This window comes from Marmota monax, unplaced genomic scaffold, assembly GCF_021218885.2.
Source record: "Marmota monax isolate L192 unplaced genomic scaffold, Marmota_monax_Labrador192_F-V1.1 WCK01_AAM20220418_F8-fsc01477, whole genome shotgun sequence".
Lineage (NCBI taxonomy): Eukaryota > Metazoa > Chordata > Mammalia > Rodentia > Sciuridae > Marmota > Marmota monax.
In genome coordinates this window covers 8,325-21,193 of record NW_026692491.1, presented here as the reverse complement: position 1 = coordinate 21,193, position 12,869 = coordinate 8,325, and the positions used below count along the sequence as shown (strand labels likewise).

Genomic DNA, 12,869 nt, shown 5'->3' with positions numbered 1-12,869 from the left:
CAATTAACAGGAGCATTGTGAAGTGAGCCCTTCTGGGGCAGAGGTCTCCTGGGCAGAGAGGCCAGGGTATGTGCTCGGGAGCCAGCCACCTGCAGATCGCACCCCACCCCAGCCTCTGAGCCGGGCCCACCTTGATAGTGGCTCAGCTTAGCAGCCCCTGCTTCCCAGGCTGTAGCTGGGGGTCCTGGAAGGTGGGGGAGTGGTGGGTACACTGTGCCACCAAAAGGAAAGGGCACAAGGATTCCTGTAACCTTGCCAGGGGGTGCCTCTTCAAGTGACGGGGCACCTGCACGTTCTGTTGACCTCTCGGGTCATGCAGAGTGCCAGGTGGCACAGAGGAGCCAGCAGGAGTGCGGGCTCGGCTAGGTCCCTCTCTGCATCCCCATGTCTTCCTGGGTGAGGCTTCATGAGCAGAAGAGGGCTGTCTTTGAGACCACAGGATGTCACACACCAGGAAGCGCCCAGCCTGCACAGACCAGCAGCCCTCACCCGATGACCAGGAGAATGGGACAGGGAACAGCACACTCACAGCCCTGTTCTCCTCCCAGGCCATGGCATCCCCCAGGATTGAGGCTGTCATCAGGGAGAGGCACAGGATGGGGGAGTGTCCCATGTGGGAAGAGGAGACCAGGCAGCTGGTGTATGTGGACATCAACGCCAGGACTGTGTGCCGGTGGAACCCAACTCTCTGGGTTGAGTGTGGGTTGAGTAAGTGGACCTGGGGGCTGCAGATGGTAGGCCTGAGGAAGTGGGCCTGGGGGCTACACACTGTGGGCCACAGTAAGTGGGTCTGGGAGTTGGAGACGTTGGGCCAGAGTAAGTGGGCCTGAGGGATGCAGACAGTGGGCCTGAGGAAGTAGGTCTGGGACCAGCAGACAGTGGACCTGAAGAAGTGGGTCTGGGGGCTGCAGACTGTGGGCCAGAGGAAGTGGGCCTGGGGCTGCAGATGGAGGGCCAGAGGAAGTGGGTCTGGGGGCTGCAGATGGTGGGCCAGAGGAAGTGGGTCTGGGGGCTACAGAACGTGGGCCTGAGGAAGTGTGGGTCCCCTGGAGCTCCAGGTGTTCCTGGGGAGGGAGCTGTGAGACCATCATATGTGCCCAGGGGCCCATTCCCCTGAGGTCCTGGGGCTTGTTTAGCTATGAAGCTGTCCTGCCTGCCCATGGCCCGTGTCCCCTGAGGTCCTAGGGCTCGTTGGTACCTTTGTCATAGGTGTCCAGCATCACTCATGGCCTGAGGGTTGCAGGGGCCCAGCTGGGGCACCTGCTTGCTCAGCACCTGTCCCACTGCTCTGGAGCCCCTGGAGTGTGGGCTGTCACACCCTGGGCACAGGACAGACCGTGGGGGTGGGAAGTCCTGGTGTACAGGATGGACCAAAGATGGGCTTGCTGTCCTCCAGACAAAGTCCTGGAAATGCTGACATCCTCCTGGCTGCTGTGTGGAGCCTGTGCCTGGCTCTGACCCCGGGTTGTGCCACAGACACACCTGTCCTGACTCAGGAGCCAGGGTGGGGGTGACTGTGTGTTTTCCAGGCTCATGTGTGTGCGTGGACCCACACACCTGGGTGGTATCTGTGTGTCTGTGGGGCTTGCACACCTATGTGGCTGACGACCCCTGTAGGCTCCCACACCTGTGTGGCTGATGACCCCTATGGGCTCACACACCTGGGAGGTACCTGTGTGTCTGTGGGGCTTGCACACCTGTGTGGCTGACAACCCCTGTAGGCTCACACACCTGTGTGGCTGATGACCTCTATGGGCTCACACACCTGGGAGGTACCTGTGTGTCTGTGGGGCTTGTACACCTGTGTGGCTGATGACCCCTGTGGGCCTTCGGAGGAGCAGAAGCAGCACTCTGGGAGCATCCTCCACTCACCCTCCCCCTCCCCAAGGGCAAGTGCCACTGTCCCCCTTGCAGATCAGGGCTGGCCCCAAGTCTGTGTGTGGCCTCAGGCACCCTCCTGTGGAGCCGGCCCCAGGCCCAGTGGTCCTACCCGAGGGCTCAGGGGCACCCGCGGCTCTCACACTGGCACTGATGTGAGGAGAGGCCAGTGCTCTCCGCTCCTGCAGTCCTGGTGGCCCTGCAGGCAGGCTCGGCAGCCTCCAGTCCCATCTGGAGGCCCTGTGGTGGCCGTTGTGGGGAGGGGGTTGCAGAGAGGTGGTCCACACAGGCCCAGCAGGACTGGTCCTGTGCTGAGACGTGCTCTGTGCCCTGACAGTGCCTCCCAGTGGGAGCCCCATGGGTGGGGTGGCACTGTCTCCTGGAGAAGCAGCAGCTGGGCCACCCTGCTGTCCTGTATCCTCTGTCCTCCCAGGAGACCCTAGTGGCTGTGTGGCTCTGTGCAGAGAGGGCATCTACATGGTGGCTTCTGGTACCTGCCTTGGCTTCCTGGACCGGGAGACAGGGCAGGTGGAGTGGGCGGCCTGGCTGGACCATGACAAGCCCCACAACAGGTTCAAGGATGGGAAGGTGGACCCCACTGGGAGGTTTGAGGCAGGTGAGCTGCTGAAAGGATTGGCCCAGGCCACCTGGAGAGCCTCTCGTCATGGCGTGTGCCGGCTGGGTGGGGACCTCAGGAGCTCTCCCCAGGCTGCTGGCAAGCAGCACCCGAGGTTATGCAGGTGCTGGGCAGCCCACAGATTCCCTCCGGCTCCAAAGCCCATGGCTTTCATGTAATTCTTCCTGGGTCCCTGCCCAGAGAGGACCCTGGGAGGGGCGAAGCTGCCAGGGTACAGCAGCGGCCAGGGCTGCTGGCCAGAGGCCATTCACGTGCAGCTGAGGGCCCTGCACCTCTGCCTGAGCAGGCCTCTTCCCAGGTGGAACATCTCTGGGGTCCCCCCTTCGCCCAGCACAGAGGCTCATTCACAGATGCTGCCTGAGGGCCACCCTGCCTGCTGTCCCCCAACTGAGGGTGACCACAGCTCTCTGCACAGCAGGTCTGTGTGGGGTGGACAAGGCAGGGTGGGGCGTTGCCCACTGACCTTCCACTCTCTCCAGGCACCATTCCAGAGGCGTCCGCTCCAGGAGTGTGGGAGCCGGGGCAGGGCTCCCTGTATACACTCTATGCTGACCACTCTGTGATCAGACAACTGGACCAGCTGGGCATCCCAATGGGCTGGACTGGTCCCTGGACCACTGCACTCTCTACCACGTGGACAGCCTGGTCTACTGTGTGCGAGCCTATGACTACAACATGCAGACAGGAGGCCTGGGTAGGGGCCTCCCTGGCCAGTCCCCCAAGCCCTCCCTCAGGTATGAGCCTTCATGGCCAGCCACGCTCATACCCTCCCTGAGGTAGGAGCATCTATGGCCAGCCACCCACACTCTCCCCAGGTGGGGTCCTCCGTGGCCAGCCCCCCATGTCCTCCCTGGAGTAGGGGCCTCCGTGGCCAGCACCACAAGCCCTCTCTGGGTGGGGCCTCCAGTGGCCAGCCCCCCACACCCTCCCCGGGGGGGAGCCTTTGTGGCCAGTCCCCCAACATCCTCCCGAGTCCCCTCCTGGGGTCCCAGATGCACCACCAGGTCTGTAACTCCCTCCCATGGTTGAGGCCATGCAACATGACCTCCTGGTCTGGGCTGTGAGGGGCCATGTGCCTCTGTCCTGCCACAGCAAACCCATGGCTGGTGTGCCAGCTGGAGCCAGAGCAAGGAATGCCAGATGGGCTGTGCATGGACACCACAGGGACACTTTGGGTGGCCTGCATTGACGGAGGCAGGGTGATCCGCGTGGACCCCGAGACAGGTGTGTGCACAGGGCAGTCAGTCAAGGAGGGGCCATGGGGTGCTCTGTGCTATGGTGTTCAGGGTCTGGGAGTGGGAAGGCAGCACCACATGCTTGTCCAGCTACAGGGCGACCTGTGCAGATGGCGGGAGTGCCAGGATGGCCCCTCAGCACTTGGCCAGTGTAGGGAACACTGGGGCTGATGTAGAAAATGACCACAAACCAGCGGTTGAAAACCACAGGACCTTGTCCTGTCCCACCCTGGAGGGTGGAGGCTGAACCAGGGTCCCAGGCTTAGCTCCCTGCACAGGCTCCAGGGAGGCTCCTCCTGCATCTCCCAGCTTCTGTGCTCCAGGTGGTCCTGGCTGGTGGCCCCTCAGTCCAGTCTCTGCCTCCATCTCCACAGGGCTCCTCCTCCTTTGATGGCTGAGGAACCCCACCGTCTTATGCAGCTCAAGTCAGGCCTCCGTCCCTGGGTTCGGGCCAGGCTCAGCTCTGGCAGGGCGCTCCCCGCCTGACTGCTGTTCACAGCTGACAATAAATGTGGCCACCTCAATGTCATCTCTGCAGCTGCTGTCCTGGGATGTGCCCCCCCCCCCAGGAGTGCTCCATGCTCTAGTGTCACCCATCTTCAGGGTCTGTGTCCCCTCTTCTGTCTCTTGGGAGGACACGGCCATTGCATGAGGGCCACCTGACCCAGGAGGAGCCCATCTCAGGACCCTTCACTAATGACCTCTGCAGAGACCCTGTTACCACACCAGGTCCCCCTCACAGGTTCTGGGGTGCAAATGTGGACAGGACTCACCTCTTACAATGGTGTCCAGCTCCCTCCAGGAGCCTGGCCTCTCCAGCTCCTGGGCTCCAGGAGGCCCTGCTGACCCCTGCAGTCCATGAGTCAGGGCAGAGTTGGGGATCAAGTGCTGCAGGTGCCAGGGAGAACCAGCAGGCCCAGGGCCCCACTGGGGAGTGGGCACAGTCAGGCCACCTGGGGTCCTACAGCAGGCGGGTGGCTGGGCTTCAGGGACATACCTGAGCTTTACTCACAGGGACACGGCTGTGCACCCTGGAGATGCCAGTGTTCAGGGTGATGTCCTGCTGCTTCCAGGGTGGGGGGGCTGACTACCCCGACTTGTGTGTGACCTCTGCAGTGGACAGCCTGAGTCCAGAGCAGCTGTTGCTGGAGTTGCAGGCAGGACACATCTTCAAGGTCAGTGGGGTCTCCCTGCCAGGGTCAGCTTGGCTCCCGGCCATGTCTGCTCAGCCAGGTGTAACGCATCTTGACCTCGGAGACTGGAGCAGACTTGGCAGCATCCATGGGGACCTCTGTCCACCTGGAAAACAGCCCTCCCGAGGCCCCACGTGCCCTGCTGTGCACAGAACATTACGGGAAGTTTAGGAAGCTGGCGTGGCTGGCACTGCCGTGGCTGGGGCTGCCAGGAGACTCAGCCGCACCCAGGGACTCACCTCCACCCTCTCCTCCTGCAGGTCATGGGCCTGGGGGTGAGAGGCCTTGCTGCTGGGAGCCATTAGCCAAGTAGGTATGACAATTTCCTTGCCAGCGTACCCCATGTTGCAGTGACATTGAATGTAGGTGACCTTGCTCAAGGACCAAGGCGGATTAGGGCGTTCCCGGTTTAGGTTCCAGTTTTAAGGTTTAAGATTATTCCTGCTGGGAATAGGGCGTATCCTGCTGCCTGAGTTCCCCTTGAGTTCTCACGGGATTCAGACAGTATATTTTGGAGATAGAAGCCCAGTGGAGGGGGATTTGGGCAGAGAACGTGGATTTGGGCAGAGAACGTGGATTTCCCCAGAACGTGATTGTAGACGGCTGGTGTGAGTTTGGGAATAAAGAGTTGCTGTTTGAATCTACAAGCTGTGTGGTGGCTCGTGATTTTGTGCCCAGCCAGACTGGAGCACCTTGCGTCCTGCCACTTCACTGGCTGAGGAACCCCAACGTCCAATGCAGCTCAAGCCAGGCCTCCGTCCCTGGGGTCGGGCCAGGCTCAGCTCTGGTGGGGTGCTCCCCGCCTGACTGCTGTTCACAGCTGACAATAAATATGGCCACCCCAATGTCATCTCTGCAGCTGCTGCCCCGGGATGTGGCAGGACTGCCCCATGCTATGTCCAGTGTCACCCAACTTCAGCTTGTAATGCCCCCGTGTGTTCTCCAAGGTCCCCACGGGTCACTTGCATTCTCCAGAACATGTGGTCGACACTGGTATCTCTGAAGTTGGCCTCTCTGCCTCCACTTGGTGCTGGGTCACTGAGAGCAGGAACCTGAGCATGGGCTGTAGCTGTGCTGGACGTGCACAAGTCCATTTGCTAGGGATCGAGCCAGACATCAGGTGCCTTCACAGCACTGGGCGCCCAGTGCCTTTACTTCCAAACAGCCCATTTACCCCTGAAAGGCACCTGCCCACTGCCTGTGTCTCGATGGCCTGCTGTGGATAGGTCCTGCCCACGGAGTCCACACTGTGTGACCCTCTGTGTCGGCTTCTGCCACCGAGCCCCATGTCTCAAGGTCTGTCCCACTTGCAGCACGTGTCAGAGATGCAGTCCTTTTCAGGGCTGAGTAATATTCCATCATGTGGATGGACTCGTCCTGTTCCCCCATTCCTCCTCAGTGGACACTTGGGTCACTTCTCCCTTCTGACCCTTGTGCATGGTGCTGCTGTGAATATTCACACACAAGTTTTCATTCCAGTGTTTGTTTCTGGGTCTTCAGGGACCTACCTAGGCTGGAGGTGCTGGTGGAATGGGAACTCCATGTATAATCCTGTGAGGCCCCTGCACACTGTCCCTCCACAGGGGGCTCCATGCTGCCCTCCCACATACACATGCTAAGAGTGATGTAGAACTTTGAGTCCCGGACTCCAGAGGGCTTAGCACAGAGCTCTCTGGAGGTCCCCACACAGGTGGCCTGCAGGTGCAGAGGGCTCTGCTTGCCAGCTGCCAGGAGTCTCTGTCCTGGGGTCCCTGTGTTCATGGTGGCAGAGTGCAGCTTGTCCTGTGGGCAGGGCCAGGCAGTGCTGTGACCAGGAAGGGCTGACCTGGGGCTCAAGCCTCCATCTGGGAGTGCCACAGGAAACCTATTATATTGGTTTTAAATCTATAATAATGATATTAATTATAAATGTCACAGTACAATTATTATATTAGCTTTGAATACTATAGTATGGCTATCATATTCATATCAAAGGTCAAAGTGCAGCTGAACACAAAATTAGTCAGGCAGTCAAAAGATAGGTAGATTGAGTCAGATGAGTCAGATCAGAGGCCAATTACAGTTAGTCCAGGATGTTGGAGAGGGATTGCAATGCTAATGCCCTCAGAGCCCTTCCTCCACCATTATCAAGATAATCTGCCCCTGCTCCAACCTGTTGCTAAGGTAACCTGGCCAGGAATTGTCCCTCCTTAGAGGGGGTTGTAAAAGTTGCTAGTTAATTCACCCTAGGCCCCCTTCCTGCCCAAGTGCTCCATTTTGGCCCCTCCACCCTATCTGCTTCTCATCTTTTGGCCATCCCACTGAGCATCTCCTGGGCCTAGTCATGTATGCAAGAAGGAAAGAGATAAAGGGAAAACAGCAAAAGAACAAAAGAAGCCTAAGACATATAAAAAGGCTCTTGGTGATAGAGAGGTGGGAGGGAAAGGGAGGGAGAAGGGGAATTGCATGGAAGATGGAAGGAGATCCTCATCATTACAGGTGAGGAAAAAGAAAAGAAGTGTGTCACATTAGATTGGGTAGAGAGAAGTGATGGGGGGAAGGGAGGGGGAGGGGGAAAGGAAGGATAGCAGAATAAAATAGACATTATTATTGCTGTATGTATATATTTGACTGCATGACCAATGGGATTCTGCAACCTGTAATCAGAAAAATGAGAAATTATACCCCATCTGATTCAAATGTATGATATGTCAAGATCATTGTATTGTCATGTGTAACTAATTAAAACAAATTAAAAAAAAAAGGCTCTTGGGATTCCAGGATACCAGCTATGGCTCCTTCCTCCCTCCAAGGAGAAGTCTGTTACCCCTTTTTAAATAAGTCCTGTTTTATATGCTTCCTTTGGTGTGCTTCTCTAATGTTATATGTCAACATGTTAAGAAGCGGAACTCGTTACTGGTATTACAGCCATTTGATCAATTTTAGATGTTCTAGTATAGATACCATATTAGTATTAAAGGCCAAAGGTAAAAATTATACCACTTTTAGTTGCTTGAGTATGAATATCACATTAGTATTAAAGTCAACAATGCAGTTAATATATTAATTTTAGATAATATTATAGGAATATCATATTAGTTATTAGCCATAAAGCAGATATTATATTAGTTTAAAGTGCAATAGTATGGATGTAATGTTCATATTAAATGCCACAAAGCATCTATTTATCTGTTTTAGATGCTATAATATGGACAATAAATAAATATGAAAATTGACCAGGAAATTTTATATATATATATATATATATATATATATATATATATATATATATATATATATTCATGCCCATCTCACATTTCAAAATGCACTGAGCCCACTTTCAAGAGTCAGCACTGTCTTAACAGCCCCAGGGTCACCCAAAGTCCAGGTAAAAATATCCTCTGAGGCTCAAGGCAAACTCCTCATTGTGGGAGTAAAGTTCAAAACCAAGTTACACGTGTCTGATATATAAAGGTGCAGAGTCAATACCTCCAATTTGAAGTTAAAAATGAGGCATAGCATAAAGGGATGGGAACAAAGTGAGACCAAAGTCCATCTGGACAAGCAGATTTTGTAGCTCCGTGTCCAGCACCTGGGGCACATGGCATCCTCTGCTTTATCCACAGGGCTGTGCTGTTCAGCTCCAGCGACCTTGCTGGGTGCAGCCTCATGGCCTCTCTCGGGGCTGGTCTCTGCTGGACTCATGCAGTTTCTTTGGCATAAGTTCCATGTTGCTGGCATCTCTTATTGGGGACTTTGCCCCTGGAGTTTCACCTTTCTCCTCACATCTCCATGCACTGGGCAGCTCTTATATTAGTTTAGATGTCATAGTATGGATATTGTATTAAAATTAAAAGTCACAGAGCACCCATTACATTAATTTTAAAATCTATATCATATAAATTATAAATGTTAGAAGAAAGCTATTATATTATTATCAGATACTATAGTATAAATATTATAGATTATGAATATTATATTAATATAAAAGGCCACATAGAAGCTATTATATTAGTTTTAGATTATATAATATGGATATTAATTGGTATGAAAATCCATAGTTTATTAGTTTTATTTTATTAGTTTTAGAATATATAGTATCAATAATATATTAATATAACCACCAGATGGTAGCTATTATATTAGTTTCAAATATAATACTGATCACAAGTTCAAGACCAGCCTCAGTAACTGAGGAGGCCCTAAGAAACTCAGTGAGAACCTGTCCCAATTTTTGTTTTTAAAAAGGAGGTGGGGTGGGGCTGCTCAGTGGCAGAGACTTGCCTTGCAAGTGTAAAGCACTGAGTTCAATCCTAGCACCACATAAAAACAAATAAAGGCACTGAGTCTATATACAACTAAATTTTTTTTTTTTAAATGGGGGTGGTGGTGGTGGCTGGGGATGTAGCTCAGAATTACTTTGGTTTAGATTGCCAATACCAAAATAAAAAATGACTGGGCAGCTATTATATCAGTTTTAAAAGCTATAGTTGGGTATCATAATGGTACTAAAGATTACTGGGCAGTTATTGTATTAGTGATATATTCTATACTATGAATATCATACTAGCATTAAACACCATCATGTAGTTATTTTATTATTTTCAGATGCTATGGTATGGATACTATATTAGTATTAAAGGCCGCAGGATAGCTCTTAGGCCAGTTTTAGATGCTATATATGGATGCTATATATGGATATCACATTAGAACCAAAAGCCACAGAGCAGCTATTATATCAGTTTTCAATGCAATATTGTGTTTAACATATAATACAAAAGGCCATAGAGCAGCCATATCAGTTTTTGATACTATAGGATGGACATAATAATAGTGTTAAACACAACAGGGCAGCTATTATGTTACTTTTACATGCTGCAATATAGATATCATATTAGCTATGAAGGCCACAGGGCAAATACTATATCAGTTTTATTTTTATTTTTTGGTATCAGAGATTGAACTCAGGAGAACTTGACCACTGAGCTACATTCCCAGCCCTATTTTATATTTTAGTTAGAGACAGTCTCACTGAGTTGCTTAGCACCTCACTTTTGCTGAGACTGGCTTTAAACTCATGATCCTCCTGTCTCAGCCTCCTGAGCCACTGGGATTACAGGTGTGTGTCACTACACTTAGCCCTATATCAGTTTTAGATGCTATATTATGAATATCATATTAAATCAGAGGCCTCGGAGCAGCTGTCATATCAATTTTAAATGCTATATTAGTCTTAAAGGACACAGGGCAGCCACTTTATCAGTTTTTGATGCTCTAGTATGGATATCATATCAGTATTGAAGACCATGGAGCAGGAATTATATCACTTTTAGATGTAATAGTATGAATATTGCATTAGTATTATATTATTATATTAACTTGAAATGCCATTATTTTATTTTATTAATTAATGGATATCATTTCATTATAAAAGGCTACAGTGCAGCTATTTTAATAGTTTTGAAAGCTAGAGCATGGATATTATATTCACATTAAAGGCCAAAGGGAAGCTAGTATATTAATTTTACATGTACTGTTCTATAATAATATTAAAACCATAGGGCAGTTATTATATTAGCTTAAGATGCAATAAGATGGATATTACATCAATATTAAAAACCACAGGTCATGCATTATATTTCTTTCATATGTTATAGTATAGATATTATTTAGTATTAAAGGTCACAGGGAAGCTAAGTATTAGAGTTTATACTATGGATATGATGTTGGTATTAAAGGCAACTGTTATATTATTTACAATGATAAAGTATGGATACTACATCAGAACTATAGGCCATAGGACTGCCTTTTAATTAGTTTTAAATGCTATAGTGTGGATATCATAAAAGAATTGAAGGTCACAGTGCAGGTATTTTATTCATTTTAGATGTTGTAGTATGGATTTTATATAGTATTAAGAGGCCACAGTATTAAAACTATCACTTCAGTTTTAGGAGACACAGTGTTGATATTATTAAAGGCCATAGGGCAGCTAGTATATTAGATGCTATATGTGGATATTGTATTAATATGAAAGACCAGGGCTGGGGATGTGGCTCAAGTGGTAGCGCACTCACCTGGCATGCATGCGGCCCGGGTTCGATCCTCAGCACCACATATAAACCAAGATGTTGTGTCTGCCAAAAACTAAAAAATAAATATTAAAATTCTCTCTTAAAAATATGAAAGGCCACAGGAGAGCTATAATATTACCTTTAGAGGTCACAGTATACTTATAATATTAATAATAGTGTCACAGGCAGCTCCTATAGTACTTAGTATAGATGCTGTAGTATGCACACCATATTAGTATTAAAGCCCAGCCAGGCAGTGGCACATGCCTGTAATTCCAATGAGTTAGGAAGCTGAGGCAGGAGGATTACAAGTTCAAGTCCAGCCTCAGCCACTTAGTGAGTCCCCAAGTAATTTATCAAGACCCTGTGTCAAAATAAATTTAAAAAAATTAAAAAGGGCTGGGGATGGGGTTAAATGCCCCTAGTTTCAATTCTTATTACCAAAAAAATGTATTAAAGCCAAAACTTTAGTTATTATATTAGTTCTATATGCTTGCTCTCTCTCTCTCTCTCTCTCTCTCTCTCTCTCTATATATATATATATATATATATATATATATATATATATATATATATATAAAATCTTATTAGTATTAAGCTATTATACTCATTTTAGATACTATAGTTTGGGTATCATATTACTATTAAGTGCCAGAACTATAGGCATTTTGTTAACTTTAGATGCTATAGTATGGATATCATAATAGTATCAAAGTCCACAGGGCAGCTATTATATTACTTTTAGATGACATAATATAGAGATTTTATTAAATTTAAGGCTAAAGGCCATAGGGCTGATATTATATCCATTTTGAATGCTATATATTATGGATATGATATTATATGGATATCATATTAAAGGCCACAGAGTAGCTATTATATCAATTTAAGATGCTATAATAAGGTGTCATATTGGTATTAAAGGATTCAGGGCAGCTATTATATCAGTTTTAGAGATAATCATATGGGAACTACATTAGTGGCCACAGGGTAGATATTATATTAGCTTGAGATGCTATAGCATGGATATTAATTTTGTATTAAAAAACTACAGGCCAGCTATTATTTTAGTTTTGGATTCTATAGTTTGGATATATTATTATTAGAGGTTACAGGGAAGTTATTATATTAGTGATAGTATTAAACCTCAGAACAGAGGAGAAGGTTGAGAGCTACACAGGATCAGCAAAAGGAAACAATGGAGAGCACACCAGAAGCCATATGGGATGTGATACAGGGCTACACATGAAGCTGTGCGAGAATTGGCGTAGGACCACAGAGTAGGTCATAAAATGTGGTGGACAAGGACAACACAGTATGGAGGATGCTATCTCAGAAATACTAAATTCTAAGAAGTCTGGTTTGACCCTGAACCTGACCTCTATTGCCTACCTGTAACTCTAAAACACTAACTCTATTCCCTATTTCTTAGCTCTTACATCACCCAAGAAATCCTGCATCTAAGTCCACAGACTATGTACTTCTTTTATCATCTATTCTGTAAGTCATCCCCACCTATCCTGTACCCAACACCTGACCACAACCCAGACCACAAATTTGCTACCCAACCCAGACCACAAATTTGCTCAGGCCCAACCCCAACCATAATTCCTGCCCAAACCCTAATGCTCACCATATAATTTTGGTTTCTGATCTTCACCTTGTGGAGGGACTGGGCTTCAGTGTGACTGACCTTGAGAAGGGGATGGCTTCAGTGTCTATGACATTTGAAGGCTGGCTTTGTTCCTCTATCCAGAGCTGGTTGGTCACCATCTGCTCATTTCTTGGAGTATATTCTTCTGGACTAGGTTGGAGAGATGCAAGTCCTGTTTCCCCTTAATATGAACTTGACCTATGACAATCAAGCCACTTT

The 12,869-nt window shown here is 49.0% G+C and overlaps 1 protein-coding gene across 1 annotated transcript; it reads left to right on the top strand.

The window, feature by feature from the left end:
• Window positions 1–596: 596 nt before the first annotated feature.
• LOC124092029 (regucalcin-like) lies at window positions 597–4,925 on the top strand (the record flags this gene model as incomplete). The annotated part of the gene is made up of 6 exons (XM_046443315.1): window positions 597–708; window positions 1,618–1,668; window positions 2,312–2,494; window positions 3,096–3,209; window positions 3,608–3,739; window positions 4,867–4,925. Coding segments are annotated over exons 1-6 (651 nt in total), but the record flags the coding sequence as incomplete, so codon positions are not given.
• Window positions 4,926–12,869: the final 7,944 nt, after the last annotated feature.